This window comes from Colius striatus, chromosome Z (genome assembly GCF_028858725.1).
Source record: "Colius striatus isolate bColStr4 chromosome Z, bColStr4.1.hap1, whole genome shotgun sequence".
Classification (NCBI taxonomy): domain Eukaryota; kingdom Metazoa; phylum Chordata; class Aves; order Coliiformes; family Coliidae; genus Colius; species Colius striatus.
Genome location: NC_084790.1, coordinates 62793947 through 62811318, shown reverse-complemented (window position 1 = coordinate 62811318; position 17372 = coordinate 62793947). Strand labels below are relative to the sequence as shown.

Sequence of the window (17372 nt, the reverse complement as noted above, 5' to 3'; positions counted from 1 at the left end):
TTGTAACTTTTAGTCTAAAACAACCTTTGAAATCCTTCTGCCTTTCTCTTTTTTTCTTCCAGGCACAAATGCTGTTCAAGGTTTCATTAAAGTACGATAACTTAAATTGCTAGGGAAAGCGGACCTGTGGGAGCATTAGATGAAAACTGACTCAGCAGAATGGCAAGAGTGACACAGCTGCACTCCACGTGTTATAAAGAAAGGGAGCATCACTTCAGAGTTCCAACCAATCTCACATCTCAAACAAGAAACATCTGATGCAGAGAATACTTCTTGTATTGTTTCTGACTCCTTCACTCACAACATACTCACCGATTTCGAGGCAGAGTGCGTGCCTTGTTGTCTATCCCTCCAGTTCCTGCATATTTGTTTTGGCCACCTGGAAACCCATAATTCTTGCTCTCACCTATGAACAGCGACTCAGATACCTCTTGACTGGCACCTTCGTCACTTGGAAAGCTTCCATCACTATCAAAGTAACACCAGAGATAAGCTTTTAGCCAACACTCTCCAGGAGAAGAACCCACCAAGGCATAGTCCTCCATAACAGTCCTCCTAAAGCCGAGCAGTCTACACTTCATTTACAATACACAGAACAATACATTTAATCATTAATAGTATTATAGGCTGTTTGAAATGCCAGCACAGAGATAGACATTAAATTTTCTCTGTCTTTCTGTAGTGAAGCACTTTCTTTTACAGCCTGCTTTTGCAATCTGAGAATTTAGAATCCTAGAATCCAGTTTTTTATAACCTAAATGGCAGCAATTTTGGCTTATTACCCAAGTGACTTGATTCTTTTTTTATTAAACAGAGGTTCTGGTCCCTCTAAATGCTCATCGCCTTTCTTTTCCATTACTCACTTTCAACTCTTTGGGAGAAAAATTAAAAAACACCTAAGGAATCATACAATACCAAAAATACCTGTGTAAACATGACCCTCTGGAAGTAAGGCAGCAAATTGTGCTGTAAATCAAGCACAAGTTGAATTTGAGTACAAACTTTGGCAGCTGCGCCAGTTTACAGCCTTTATAACATCATATACACCACTGGAAATGGAACTAGGTGCAAAAACAAAACTACAGCCTTATGTATTTTATAAGCTTCTAGGCAAGAAAAAACAAAAGTGATTAACATAGAAGTACTCACCTAGCAAAAGTCAAACCTATTCCATTGTCTGCAAACCTGAAAGAAAGTTCAAAGCTTCAGTCAAATTTTCCAGATCATCTTGCAATAATGTACTGTAAGTGTACATCCCGCTATGCACTGAAGAAAGCCTGAATCTATTAATAGAATTTAGAATGACCAAACACTTAATTCTTAAAAAATGTTGCTGTTAAAAAAAAAAAAAAAATCAAGTAATTTTCTAGTCTTTTAGGCAGGAGCATGAGTACTTCAGGGAAATCATAAATACTTCAGTATAAAGTTACCTGTCTCTACAAACTTCCAGATTTTCTTTTATTACATAGTTTCATTTTGCTGTTTCAGGCAGGTTCTGATCTAATCACACAAAATTTTTTCACTTCAAGGAGTGGGATGGTGTGAAAGCAGTTCAACATACTGAGAAACTAAGCATCAGCCTTCTCTTACAATCCTGTTGTAATGCACTTTCATAAACACAGCTTCAGGGGAATCTTCTTAACAATATGCAGCTGTTTAAGTCCAGATACTTACCCAGAGTTTTGAATGAGGATATCCCCTCCTCTGACCCAGGCCCCATGATCATTGTTTTTGAAAGCGATTAATCTGTCAATCAGGGCAGCAACTCGGGGCTTTTCAGGGTCTGCATCTTGATGAGGTCGAAACCTAGGACAGATAAAAACGCAAACACTCAATATAAGAATACTATTTCTTTATGTGTGTCTCCTGTTAGACTGAGAGAGCCTGAAAGATAAACTCTCATGCCTGTCTGACCAGCAAAGGCCATTCTGCTTCATGTTTGGAATGACAGAAGCCAAAACCACTTGCATTTCTACCCCTCTACTTCTACAAGAGTCTCTTCATGGTATAATGAAGCAGGAGCATAAAATTTCTCTGGTAGTTCTCACAGGCTTTGCTTAAAGTCCCTAAAGTTTCATGAGATGCATCTCATCTCCTTTTATTCCCTTGCTTTTCCCTTTTGCACTCCCTGAAGTACTCCTTCCCCACATGTATTGCAGCATTAGCGTGAAAGTTTGACGGAGAGAACTAAAGCTCCTTGGAAGGATAAACAGGGCTGACAAGCATTTTACAAAAAAAAAAAAGGCTGAAGGTTTGTCTAACTGCTCCTTCAAAATTTTCAAACTCTTCTGATGTTCAGGAGTGTTCCTTCTTTGAGCACACCAGAGTTATTCCCCTGTTCCAACTCAGATGCTCCACACTGCAAACAAGATGGTCTGGTATGGGAAGTTATGGCTAGAATCTATCTTAGACAACAGGAGGAAAGAGTCTGATAAAAGACTGGTGAAATCTTTTACTTGATTATCCCAAAGATCCCACAGAAAAAGTAATACATTAGAAATACTAACAAAAAAAAAAAAAAAGCATTTTGAGCAGGTAAAGAAATACCCTTATCCTGACCATCTCGTACTCTTAATGTGGATCTGCACTGCTCTCCCCAGGGTAGGAAAGGGTGAACAGGTGAATGGGTTTTTAGACAGTCTGGCTCTGGATTTGCACTTAAACCCCTCTGGTTTGGTTCCATACATAATGACTAGTGGCCTCAAATAGCTACAGCGTGCCTCGTTATTTCTTTGGCTACTGTGAAGCAATGTCTCAAATGCTGAGTTTCTCACATCCTATGACACCCTGACAACACAATACAGGTTCGCATAAGGCATTTTGTGCCTCATATTGCTCCTGACTACCTGTTTTGCCTGAGGTAACACACAAGGGTTACAGGGGTTTTCTGACAAACCTTCCAACTAGTGAGTTCATTCCTAAATCACAAAGTATTGAATATCACCAAAACTGGGAACTTTCCTCTCTGCATCTGCCACTATCATTTAACTATACTCATCCTAAACACAGATCACTCAGAAGCAAAGATAACATTATGAACTGTATTTTCTGTCTTAATGCTTAGTTGTTACACTGAAACATTGACCGATACAGTTACTCAATATTGTCACTTGACCATCATCCCACACTTTTTTTATTTGAAGTTCAAGACAACCACAAGGAAATGTGGTTGACTGTACTATCTCTGCAAATGGCCCTCAGTAAAACTGTACCATTGAGCTATGATCTCCAAGTCTAGAAAGTACAGCAGGAAGCATTTAACAATAAGAAAGGCAATTGTATGTATTACTTGGCTCTGTTAAGTCTTTTTCTAACAACTAAAGTTTCTAACAATTATTTACAGAGCAGATTTTAAAGTAAGACTTGACTTTACCAGTAATTCCAGAAAATATTTGAAGCACAACAGTAGATCATGTTTAAAACAATGTCTTCTAAGAGTCTGAAGACTACTCAGAGCAAGGGCTCAGAAGAAACAACCAAATCCTTTAAGGAATACCATGCTCTGTTCTTCCCAAAAGAGATGAACAAAGGAGGGAAAACAACGTATATGAACATATTTGTTCAGTTATTATTTATAAATAATTATATTGTTTTTAAAAATGGGTTTTTTTCTTATGTGAATGTAAAAACAATCTCAGAGCTTTGCCATTTTTAACTCACTTGAAAGATAGACAATATCCTTTACCTTGCATTGTTGTCCAAACAAAGATATTCTCTGGGATCATCAACGCTAGCATTAGTTGTTTTAACACCCTTATCAATGAACAAACCAGCCTGAAACAAGCAAGGAAAGAAAATTTATACTATCCAAAGCTACAGTAAACATCAGATTTCTAAAATTTTAACTTCACGTTGCATTCAATACATAATTTAGAAACTCTTTTGGTTTGGCCTTTATTGACATGTACTTGTGTAAGGGACATACAGTATTTGCCTAATGCTAATTTGGGCAGAAGAAAAGAATTGCCTGGAATTTAAAAAAAAGTAATGGAAAGTCTTTGATGTTGATTTCAGATTTCCTTCCCATACCTCACTGTTTGAGGTTTTACTCTTCTTTCCACATGTTGTTCTGGAAAAATCTGGAAGCCAATCTTGTGATGAATTCAAAATACTCTCACAAATGAAAAAAAAAAAAACTGGCCAAAGAAAAAAAATGACCAAAAAAACCCAACAGTGTGAAAAAAGCTTTTTATTTCACTTTAAAACTAAACTACCTTCATCACTGAACTGATTTTTTCCCAAGTAATCATCAACTTGAAACTCTGTAAGTCAGTATGAAATAATTTATTTGAGAAAATAGAAGCAGAAGGAAGAATTTGTGTTATTTAATCCTAATTACATACACAAATACTTGCAGCTACTTTCATCTCCAATTACAATTAAGTGCTCCTACACGAGTGGATCCTCAGACCAGTTAGTGGAGTCTGCTCTTTTAACGTGGAATTTTAGCACAGAAACTGCTACCACCCTTGATTAAAGACAATACAAGCTGTACAGTTGAAACACTTTTTTTCTTTACACTACACTTCTGGTCTTAAGTATGTTTACTTAAGTACATCTACTTCTGATAAAATGTATCTCATTGGAAGTATTAATTGATTTCAGTTGTTCATGCTTTACAAGGATATTAAATACAGTGAATACTTAAAATGTGGCATACATGCTGATTATACACCACTCTACAATACCCAGATAGAATGATACAGTTCAGAGCACGAATTCACCACCTAATAATTCTGAAACATAAACAGATATATCCTAATATAGAAACGAAAAACTTTTTTTTTAATGGGAGAATACATTACCTTAAAATTGGAATGAACCCTGTTGTTATAGAAGATTCCTAGGGGTGTAAGCTCTGACTTGGTTTCAACAGCTACATTATGAGAATCTCCTGTAGCAACCCTGTGGAACAAATACCATATTCCAGTATCCTGCAAGTAAGGAGAGAATGTTGTTACTTATAAGTGAGTCTGATACTACTATCAGTGCTGATGTATCTAATCATAAAACAAACTGAACTTGGATGTTTTAAATAAGAAAGTAAGAACATAACCCACACCAGCTGTGCACAATGGAGTATAATTTTCAAAATAAAGTCTCCAAACAACTGCCCAGTGAGAAAGCAGAAATTTACAAATAACATGACTTTACTCTTGGAGAATTATATGCACTAAAAAGTGTTTTGCTTCTCCATGAAGCCATGTAAAACCGTGCACTTAATCACAGAATCATAGAATGGCAGAGTTGGAAGGGACCTTTAGAGATTATCTAGTCCAATCCCCCTCCAGAGGCAGGTCCACCTAGATCAGGTCACATAGGAACACAAGATGCTCTAATATTTCAAACCAGAGAAGTGTCAGAGTTGATGTAATTTTTGCATTTCAGTTATATTTTGTCACACACATTTGAGATTCCTTTGTTTTCTAGTAAGTCATACCATTTACATTTACAGTAAAATACTCAAAAGCCTTCCTCTCTTCCTTACTGCTACAGTCTGACTAAGAATTATTCATCTCTCCTCAGATTAGAATTTAATGACACAGCCAAAAAACCCACAAGAGTTTTCAGAAGAAGGAGAAAAAAGCACATCAAGAAGTCTGGCCAGTTCAGAGCACCGTGCCAATAAAATACAGTAATAATTTCAGCATCGGCTCATTTTCTCCATTCAACATCCCTGCTCTTAAAGAAGCTGGATCTATCTGCTAAATGAGACCCACAGAAGTTCCCCTTTTGACATATGGGTTCACAAGGGCTGTCATCGTTACAGCACTTGTATAGCAGACACCTACAAACATGAAAAATACTGCCTGACCACACGGTCTGTGCCCTCACGAAATAAAAAGATCCTTGTGTGTGTACATTAAAGGGTTAAACAGTAGCTAAAGAAACACTATGTACTGAGTGCTCCATCTCATGAAGAAGAGTCATCATTCTCCTGTTTAAAAAACAGGGATAAAGCCAATTCACTCTAGCTTAAAAGATTTCACACATTTCACTCTGAGAATATACCCATTTTCCAAACAGTTCTGGAAATTCTGCTTCTCAGTTAACATATTCCCATCTGTAACGATGACACACTTTGACATTTCTAGTGATTAACAATTCCAAAGGAAATGTGAATGTTCCATTAATAAAAATACCAAACCCTTACTTCACATATAATTAAATACAGCTCTGTGCTTGGCGGACTAAAGTAATTTTTATCCAGAACACATTCTGACGTTTGGAAAAAAGTTTAATAAACTTAAATGCTCCTTAAGCAGTTACAAGCAATCAGAAAAATGAAAAACTTTCCCTCCCACTCCCCTTATATATGTCTCAAAACAAAAGAAACATCTACTGCTGACACACCCTTACAATAGGCTTAATTGTGTAATGAAGCAGCTTGGGGGATGCAGGGCACAAAATTATTTTATTTGCTTGTGAATTATTATAGTTCATACCAGCAAAAGCTGTACAGAGTTTGTATTAGCACAGTTATGTATTCTGTTTCTGAAACAATATAAACCAGAGATGCTTTATACTAACGTGCTTACATCCATGCAAAGGAGGTATATCAAAGTGGCAAAACTTTCATCACATACAACAACATTTGCTCAGACCAGCACATTCTGGTAACAAACAGAAACGACATTTACTAGGATTCGTTAGAGGCAGAAAAAGACCTTGAAGATTTTAAGTTATCTCCTTTAATTTAGCTTGCAATGACAAAACAAAGTAAAGGAATATTACATTAAGCAGGCAAAATAGAAAGACACTGCATCGGAAAAAGAGAACTGGTTTCATTTGGTAAGTGCATCCAGATCCTTCCTAGTGGTAGACAATCAACTAGAAAAGTTTGTCCAAAAGGAAAAAAGCCCTACCCAAAACAGCATCACAAAATTTTCTATATCTTTTTTTAAGATACTTCAACTACTTTAAATAGTTTGCATCCTGATTTCCCAGTAAGACTTTATTGTGTATTCTGTGCCTAAAGAATACATGAATGTCGTATTTTACTTCCACAGCACTGAAATCTCTACACCAACAAAAATATCTCCTGTTTTCCATTTCTATTGGTATCTTCAGAAAAATCCACCACTCAAAACCATGCATATATCTCAGCCAATACAGAACAGATTTTGGCCTCTTCCTCCACAACACGTACAGAGCAGTTCAGCTTTACTTCACAAGTAGCTGTGACAATAGATTTGCACTAAGTTTCACGACAAGTAAAAATGCATCGGCAACCAGTGATGGGAAACAAATGATCAAGGATTGACAATAAAAGTGCTTCAGCTATTTCTTACATAATAAACATTTTCTGTAGTAATTTTTCATTCCAATGGCTACAGCTATGGAGATAAATCTTGCAGAGCAGTCATAAGAGTAAACAAACTTATGGCAGCCAACAGAAAATAAATGTCTTAATATGAAATGCACTAGTTCTTTGAAAATAAAAGGATTTATTTCTACATACACACATTGACATTATTGTCAAGTCTATTAACTATGAAGAGGAAGTGATCTCTCTTCCAGACAGAACAAAGACTTTTGGCACCTCTTAAATGCATGCCTAGACAGACCCTGCACTTGTAATGTCAATATACTGCCAAACACACAAAAACCATATTTTTTTTACAAAATGTATTTTTGGCACTGTAAATGTTACAGGTTTTACAAATACCAATGTCAAAAGTAGTTTGCATTGAATTACATCCATACACCTCACCTGTGAACCTGCTGCTGCGTTACTTATAAGATGATTGTTGGGATGAGAAATCCAGAATGTCGAAACTGCCCTGAAACGTTATTCAGAAAAAAGTTGTTGTAGAAAAGCTCTAGTTCTTAAAGAAATCTTCCCTTCGTAACAAGCACATATGAAATAAATAAATAGTAACAAAAAAAAAAATCACAACCCCCTCACATTTAGAAATCAAAAATGTTTCTTTTCTTAGTTCAATGCACAGTAGTTTATTTAATGTTGTTCAGATATTTGAATTGTTTTACTGAGTTCCTACAAGAGACTGTGAGTACACAGTAAACCACAGTGACCATTTGAGAATGTGCATGCCTTTACACAAAAGTAAAGACGGGATCTTAAACAGTCTGCTGAACAACTATTGTCACAATGAACCATCTTTCTATACAAATTAACATATTCTTTCTCTCTTTAATGAAAGACTAAGTGCTGTTTTTTATATACTACTACTATGTGAACATCTAAGGTGTCTGCATTCATTAAATTAGACATTTAAATGTTCCCATCTGTATATTATCAAAAGATCATCAGCTGTTCAACTGCTGCAGCTGGTTTACTTTTATTTTTTCACTATGAAATACTCACATGCAGTCTGTGGCTGGCACTGGGACATAACTTCCATACACTTTATCCCTAATACCAATACACATGCTGCTGTTTCTATCTGTAGGAAGAAGCGTGCCTGGTTTCGTGACTAGCCCAAGGTTGTGGAACAAAGTATTCCTCTGCTCAATGCCATCTTCTGTGAAGAAACAGTGACCTAGTGTGTCATAGCCAATGGTGTCCTTTATCTGCAGAAATACAAGTCCATTATGTCAGCAGCAATAGCATTTACTGAGATTTATTTGACAAGTACCATCTAGTTTTACTGTCTTGGCACAGCTGCAGAGTAAAGTCTCAGTATCAGCAGCTCAGATGATTCAAACAGAGTTTTATTTATCCCTTACAAACACACTACTATGTCTGGAGAGCTTAGCTGCCTGGAAGAGGAGGAAAAAACAGAATGGTGAGATCTGTTAAAAATAAGTTACCGTTTGCTCTCTTTCATTTATTCATTGTAATAATAAAAGCCAAATGTTGCTGAGCACTAAACTTGAAGAAGGGAGAGGACTGGTTTTGTCCTAAATATTCTTTACAATGTTTATGTCAATACAGTATGCTTCACTCTCCTTGCACCTACCAGCAAGCCATTAGTTGCATGAACAGTCACACATCTGGAAAAACAGTGATGAATAGAAAGACCATCCAGGTATGTCTTAAAACTATAACCTCCTTTTTCATCCACATCGCCACAAAGGTGAAAGTGAACAGGGTAGCTTCCAATCTGCTGCTGCCCCATTTGCTTCAATTCCACATATGAGAGATGAACAGATGTAAAATTCTTCAAAATCTAAAAATACAATGAGAAGTTCAAAATGAATAACCAAGTATTTGCTTTTTAATCAATCGACATTTAAGTTCATGAATTATCTATACCAAATGTGCAAAAGTTAGATGTAAACAGTTACCACAGCACAACACAATTAAAGTCAGATCATTACCACCTTGCTCTACATATCTTGCCTTACAAAACTGCATCCTTCATAAATAAGCATAAAAGCTTATCTCCATGTGTGTAAACCTGTTGAGATACCTGGTTCAACCACCAGCTCAGTATATGGTCACCTTAAAGACAGCTCTTCAACAAGCTGCCCACAGAACACCTCCTGACGTTCACATGATGTCAGTTTATTCCTTCCTTTCATTTTCCTGGTATCTAAGTAGAATTTGCCTTGTTGAAGCTTGGTCTCATTGCCTCTTGTCCTCTTCTCTGAACTCTTCTCAGGTGCCTGAAGGCAGCAAGGAGATCCCTCCTCTCCTCCTTCTCCACACCATACAAACCTTGTTCTCTCAGCTTCTCCTCATTCATCATGGATTCCCACACAATCACTACCTTCACTGGGTATGTCCCAGTGCACCTACATCACCTTTGTAATGGGAACACAAAACTAGATACAGAATTCCAGAGGAATTTCTTTATAAAGAAGTATGAAATTGCCTTCAGAACCATATAACTTCACAGTATCACTACCTAATACAAAGTAAAAACACAATGGGGCTGTACCAGTAACGTAGGAAAGCAAAGGTATTTTCTTCCACTTAAGAGCTACAAAAATGTGCAACAGTTGAAATGCAAAGAGCTGAGATGAGGAAAGAAAAGTACTTCCTGGTTATTTCATTAACTTACATACTGGGCATTTAGAAAAAAACCCTATTTTAATATATTTTTTGTACATTAGAGAAGCTAGCAATACAGACTTTTTCCCCTCCTCCTGTAATTGCATTCCTAAGGTTTGTATGCCTAAAATAGAGAGGAATGGTCAAAAACTGGCATCCCAGAGATCTCCAGCTCTTCAATATTTAGAATCACTAATGCACTCGTAAGAGTACAAAACAATGCCTCTCCTCTTTGCCACTAGGCCTCCTTTTATGTTACTGCCCCAGAGACCATTAGAAAATCCAGGAAGATCAAAACCCTGAGGCCATTAACATTCTCTAGTGCCTATGCTCCCTCTGCCTGGGCATGCAAAATTAAAATAAGCCAAAAATGCTTTTAGTTCTGAAGTCTAGGTTTGGCAGCAGACACTCTGTTACTCTGAACAGTCTCCTGGGAACAGTTTAACAACTTTGATGACTCAAAATGTTTGTTTTCTGCTCTGTCTTCCAGACATCTGAGGAGTCTGCTTTATTTGCCTTCAAGGCAATCAAGGTCACACTTTTCAAGATTCACAGCTTGTCATTATCTTCTTTCACTACATTACCTTAAACACAAAGGAGTGCCTTGAGCCTATCTATTTCTCTTCCACAAAACAAAAGCTGCCACACAGTAGGGAGAGGGCATTATTTTCTTTCCCACCATTGTGTCCACCACTATGAAATTAAAATCTGCATCCAAATATGTTAGAGAGATTTAAACTGTGACCAGCACACAATCAGAAAAAATACATTTGCATTTAAAATACAAGGCCTCAAACTTCTCCAGCATTGTGAAGAGTTGATACACTGCTACTCAATCCTTTAATCTCAAAACTTGAGTGAATACAAGTTTATATATTAGTTTCTATAATATTACTTTTTTCTATAATATTACTATTATATTTACTATATAAATTTACTATAATATTACTTTTCCTCAGCTTTCTTTATGTTTATGATAGAAGCAATGTCATTGACATAACCTTGGTATTTTCAATTTTTATTTTAAAAGTTAGGTAAAAAAACAGCCATGGTCCAATTCAGTTTCTCTTCTCTCTGTGCTTCCTCTCTAGTGCTTGGTTTCAGATGAGGCAGCTCTAATATTCAATGCTGACCACTTGGAGAGGGAGAAAGGCAGTGGAAAGAGGGAAGACAGAGAAAAGGGAGACCAAACTTTATTCTGTAATACGACAGTATGCATATGCACAGATGTGACTTGGAAGGTTTAATCTCTGTCATGAGACACTCTTATATGTGCTGGACAGTTCTATAGCATTTCACGCATTGATATCCCTTCCTCCAATTCTGCAGACTAAGTCTTGATGAGTTGAACCTAATTTGGGGAGAGATGAGAAAGACGTAATTTCTAGGCAAAGTAACTGTATTCATTTACATACTTTAAGTTTTCAAATCTTTCCAAATTTAACATTAATCCCTTTGTCCTCTAATACACCCTTACACGTCAAAAAGCTACTTTGAAACGGTTTTTTTCAGACCTTGATATGTCCACCAAATGTATCATAACTGAAGAACTGACACTCCTTTTCACGATAGCACGTATCTTCTGTCTCCCCTTTGATTAAGATGTTCCTCGTAAGAACTCCAACTTCTGCCCTCATGTCCACTCCATCAAGAATTTCTCCTACATGAGGAAACTGAGGATTTTCTGTCAAAAAACAGATGAAAGGGGAAAGAAGAAAAGAAGTTCTTATTGATTCAAATAAAAATAAAAAAATATATCTTATATAATGAAGTTGATTGTAGTAACAAAACCTATGCGTATAATCCTGATACTGGACAAGTTCCCGCGTGACCTACTCTAGGGGTCCTGCTCTAGCAGGAGGGTTGGACTAGATGATCTTTTGAGGTCCCTTCCAACCCTTAAGATTCTGTGATTCTGTGTGATTCTCTGATACTTTAACATGCTGTTCTCTCTCAGGTTTTCTTATGCTATGTCTCACAAAAAGCACATGTTATATGATAAACATGAATCCAGATAATACTAAGCAAATTCTTCCCTTCCAGACTGTGGGCAACTCAGTGTTAGTTAAGCACCTTGCAGGATGACACATCAAATCTGCTACTCCATGTTCCCTTCCAGAACAAAGTGCTGTCTACGTATTTTTTATTTCAGTAAGACAATCCTAAAAAAATCCCAACATTTTATTTGCAAGTTTTCAGTCCAACAGCTAGTAAACAGAATGGATAAGAAAGTAAATAAAAGTTTAAACGAAAGCAATGTGTCTAGACAACTTTTAAAGAAACACAGATGTAGATCTGCTGTAAAAGAAAAAAAAGGACACTGGCTAACTCATCTACTCAGAAGGTAAAGAACTGAAAATGAGGCCAGAACACCTTTAGGAAATACTATATTGATTCTTCTTCAAAAGAAAAAAAGGATTTGTTTTCTTAACTAAATTTGTTCTTCCCTACATAGAATAAACTAGCAAATAAGATACTCTGGCTTTACTCTGTTCTTCCAAAGAAGTAATCCATTTTTTATTAGTCTATACACACTGAGAGAGTTATGTAGTCCTGTAAACCTTAAAAAATGTATTTATGTGTTTATTTTTTTCCCCTTGGGTTTCTTTATCCATTTGTTGATTCCCTAAATGTAAGCTTCTACTATTCCTTCAAAACTTACAAGTGTAAACTGGTCATTACTACAATATGAAGCAGAACTGAGAGTGATAGTAACTCTGTACCTGCTGTTCAGGATTCTAAAAGACAACTGATGCCTGTAAATGGGACTGCACTCCTCCCCCTGAAGGCTAATCTATTTTTTTCCCCTGTATTTCATTAGCATATGTAAAATTAAATGAAAAAAAGAAAACTTAGATCTCCTATAGAACAATGCTGTTTAGTTTTCCTACTACAAAGGGGACAAAATAGCAAAAAGCCTAGCAAAATATGCAAGAAAATCTCAAAAGATGGTGAGTTCTTCAGCATGTAAAGTTTTCCACTGCAGAAAATTCATTCAAGTTAAGCATGCTCTTTAAAATACATAACACATACAATGTGAGACACTTAAGAACAATGCCCAGTAAGTGTCACATTCAAGGGCACTAACTCAGCTCTGCATCTCAACACATCCTGGTATTCTCTGGTGTATAGTAAAGTGAACTTAGATATGCCTTCTCCTTACCTGTGACTTCACAATACAGTAAAACATATCTGACTTATGCTAATGAATGCTGCAGTATGCAAACTGAACTGCAAAGTGGACATAAAAACTGTCAGGCCCTTATGACCTGGGGCAACAGCAAAGGCCAGCAGGGAGGTGGGTACTGGCACAGAGGGGGACACGGAGTGGCAGCTGGAAAATGCAGATGCCGGCAGAGCTGAGGACACAGTCCCACAGGAGGCTCTTATTGAATGACTCAGATCATAAAAAAGGAAATGGTCAACAACATGCACGACCATGTTGCATGTATCACACCCAAAGGGAAAACAGACTGCAACCACCCAGGGATATCCTGTGTGAACAGAGGCTTAGAAGTGCCATGTATTTCATAACTATTTTGCTGGTGGGTGTGGAGGGGTAACTGAGAAGAAGGAAAAAAAAGAGATACATGTTCAAAGACTTTTTTTTTCCTTTCTCATTTTTTAAAAACAATAGAAAAAAAATAATGATAACACTTCAAAAGATTGGGAAAGGCACTAAGGGCAAAGGAAATGGTAATGACCACAACAGTCATTGAAGCACGTATAAAGAGAATTAGTGAAAAGACAGAAATGAACCAAGAAAGGAAAACTAACAATGTTCTTGGAGGAAAACTAAAGCTTTCAGTGAGCCTGAGAAGAAATGAGAAAGAAAAGTTAGTACGGTGAGCTAACTTGATATTATACAGAGTGGTTTTATAGCAGAGAGAAGTACATGTTCCTGTGTACAACAACAAAGCAATACAGAGAGGGAGTTTACCAATCCCACTGAAAGGGACTATCTGGCATGTACTACCGTGAATACATATTTCATATGAATTTTCCAGCGGTGACTGCTCTCATACCTTTAACTTTGACCTGGTGCTTAGTACACTCTGGGCAGGGAAGAAGGGTGAATTCTTCTGTCTGATACATTGAGTAGTCTGTGCTTGCAACCACAATCCGATCTCCAGCCTCCCAGCTACTGACATCATCCAGAAGATTCAGTATCACTCCACCTACAGCTTCTACCTGGAAGCCTGAAATTGGGATGCCTAATTGAAAAGAAAGAGTAAACACAATTTAAGATAATATTCACCTTTATGTAAGACTACCTCTAAGAAGACACTAATAAGAATTATATGAGATTTCACAAGGTCCTAAGCCCTCCAAAGTATAATTCTACTCTGAAACATGGCAGGTACTGTTGCAGCCTGCTTATGTGGTGGAACTCAAATAAAATGAGAGGAAAAGATGGCACTAACAGTGACAGAAAAAAAAAAAGATATGTGGGTTGTTTTTTTTTAAAGATCCAAACCCCTACTGTTACGTGGCAACAACATATAGGTCCAGCTACCTAGTCTTGTTTAAAGTATCATTTTTCTGCCATTTAAAACTCAACAGATGTAATCAAGGATCTGGCAAAACAAAGTAGGACTTTCTTTTTCATTCACAACTAATAAAACAGTTTGGCAGGCTAAATTACACACACATGCTATTTCACTGCCTTGTGATGGGTTTGCACAAGTTCAGCAACTCTTGACTCTAACCCTACATTACCAGAAAGTAAAAGACAGATTTTGGTGGATATATTTTTACAGAGTTTTTATTCCATTTTCATCAGGCTGTAATGACCAGTAAAGCAGTAGCAACAAATAGCTCAATTAAGAAATAAATACACACTCCCCTTAAAGGAGAAATCTTCTGAGGCAAATATAATATTGCTTAGTAATTCTACAACCTTAAAGAGCAAAACTCAGATCAAAGATATCTGAAATACAAAAATGAACAAAGGATAAAAGCAAATGAAGAGCCTGGAAAGACTATTATTCACACCACAGACATAACTTGGTTATGAGAAAAGCTGGCTAAAGTCCAGCAAACAGCAACAAAAGACTGTATCAAGTATAAAACATTTCTCTTGGCCTCTAAGGTTTTTTTTAGGTTTATAATCACCATCTCAGAAGCTTAGATTTAAAATATACATGACTAACTACTGAAAGAAAATTTTTTTTAAAAATGATTTCAGCCTTTTTAAGATGTCTTCTCTCTACATAAATATATTGAAAATGAAGACAACGTTAGGCTGTTCACATACTGTACACAAATAAATGGAGAAAATGAGTTGTACTGAGGAACTGTGTCCTCACGCTTCATTCATAGCAAGAAAAGGAAAACATCACCCTGCCCCCGGAACTTAACAGCAGCACTCAGACATTTGAATTGCAACCAACAGTCTGGCAAAAAAAGGCATATACAGTATTTTTTGCTTCTTCCCCAACTGCAAGATTTCACAGGATGCTTTCCTACCATCATTCCACTCGCTGTAAGCTCTCACAACAAACTTCTGACCATCCACTGTGAAAAACTCTTTCTGAGCAAGGGCCTTCCCACCAGTGCTGTGATTTTCATAGTTTCTCACTGATTCATTACAGGAAGAATTTCCACCACCTATGACACCAACGAAAGCCCAGGCTTGTCTGTGAAAAACAAAAGTAAATGTTTAAATATAATGGTTCATGGCAAATTCTTCAAACAAGTAAAGGATAAGGAGCACAGAAGTAATAAATAAGGCTTTTTACCTGCTCTTCCAAATTAATTAAAAACTGTGACTTCAAAATGTGGAAGAAAAATGAGCAGATCTCATTGAAAAGAAACAGTTTAAAATAACTGGATGTCTTGTATAAAAATTGGCAAATAAAAGAACTCTTAATCACAGAATCACAAAATCTTAAGGGTTGGAAGGCATCTTGAAAGATCATCTAGTCCAACTCCCCTGCCAGAGCAGGCCACCTAGAGCAGGTCACACAAGAACTTGTCCAGGTGGGTTTTGAATGTCTCTAGAGAAGGAAACTCAACAACTCATCTGGACAGCCTGTTCCAGTGCTCCGTCACCCTCACAGTGAAGTTTTTCCTTGCATTTCTTTGAAACCTCTTACACTTTACCTTGTATCCATTTCCCCTTGACCTATCATTGTACCTCATTGAGAAGAGCCTTCATCCTCCTGACACCCGTCCTTTACATATTTGTAAACATTAATGAAGTCACTCCTCAGTCTCCTCTTTCACTTTTTCCAAAAGCAAATTGCAAGAGATGAGTGATAGAAGAGATTCAAAATCCTGCTCCCAAACAGCTTCACCAGGGCATAGGAGGACTAAGAGCCAGTGCTGATGTTCCTGCCACAGACCGCTGCTCTCACAGCACCATGGCAAGCAGCATCCCAGAGAGGCATCCAGGAGACGCAGGTGCATGCCCCAAGACCAGAGGGACGGACACAGCCAGCAGTAGCCACTGTACTGGACAGGCAATAGCTTTGGAATCTTTTCAGATGCTCAGATACAGAAAAAAGAACCACAGACTGTTACATAACCTTCTCCTGAGGGATCACTGAGGTTTCTGAAGGCTGAGACCAAGGATTTTTTGCTTTTTCTTCTCACTGGACTTTCCCTCAGCTGGACACCAACATGGCTGAGCAGTAGCATAGTGCTGACAACTGTCCTGTATATACCTTCCCTTCTTACTCCTCTGCTCTATGCATCCAAGTTTTTGAAAATTAAAATTAAACCACAGCACAAATCACACACTACAAAAAGCTGACACCAAATTCAAAGAACAAGGCTGTTCTGCTGTCCTTTAATGCTCTGTAATGCTCTAGTTGTGTGTCTAGAGGAAACAGTCAAGATCATCTATTAAAAAGTCAAATAATTTTGCATCATTGAAGCTGAATCATCCAAAGGAAAACAGTGTCAACTAGCTGGACTGTAGCCTTTTGCTAATAATCAATCCAAAAGTAGATATTAAAACCACGTTAAATCAAACTGCCTTTATTTTGGTCCCTTCAAGAAGTTCTTATCAATTAACATAAAATGAAATTTTATGAAATGAAATTGTTTAGTGTTAATTCATTCACAGGAATAGTAAATACTGGGCCAGCTTTTCAATAGCAACAGTAAACTGTTTCACATAACATTTAAAATAAACATCAAGATACTTTAATGCATGCTACTTTGCCGGAAGAGGCAGAAGGGGAAAGGGGTGTAATGGAGTATTCACTTCCTTCACTAGCTTTACAGGTGTACAAAATGACCCTGCTTTTTTTCAGTGAGCACTCAGGCAGAGCTTCTCACCTGTCTTCCACAGCAGAACAAGAAAAATTTGTGTATTTATAGAGACTCTACCAAGTAATGAAAACAGGTAAGAATCAGTTCAGAAGAGAAGATAGGCAACTTCTTCCCATCTGCATGCTGAAAA

At 37.2% G+C, this 17372-nt stretch overlaps 1 protein-coding gene across 3 annotated transcripts in view; it reads right to left on the bottom strand.

Moving 5' to 3' along the window:
* The window catches only part of CEMIP2 (cell migration inducing hyaluronidase 2), a 51365-nt gene that overhangs the window by 12110 nt on the left and 21883 nt on the right, over positions 1-17372 (bottom strand). For all 3 annotated transcript variants that reach the window (XM_062018101.1, XM_062018098.1, XM_062018100.1), the window contains 11 exons: positions 15431-15600; positions 13987-14175; positions 11476-11645; positions 8925-9134; positions 8330-8535; positions 7715-7784; positions 4806-4934; positions 3686-3774; positions 1675-1806; positions 1150-1185; positions 313-468 (listed from right to left, as the gene is read on the bottom strand). In XM_062018101.1, the coding sequence (XP_061874085.1) occupies positions 313-468; positions 1150-1185; positions 1675-1806; positions 3686-3774; positions 4806-4934; positions 7715-7784; positions 8330-8535; positions 8925-9134; positions 11476-11645; positions 13987-14175; positions 15431-15600 (1557 nt within the window). The remainder of the gene's footprint in view (positions 1-312; positions 469-1149; positions 1186-1674; positions 1807-3685; positions 3775-4805; positions 4935-7714; positions 7785-8329; positions 8536-8924; positions 9135-11475; positions 11646-13986; positions 14176-15430; positions 15601-17372) is intronic.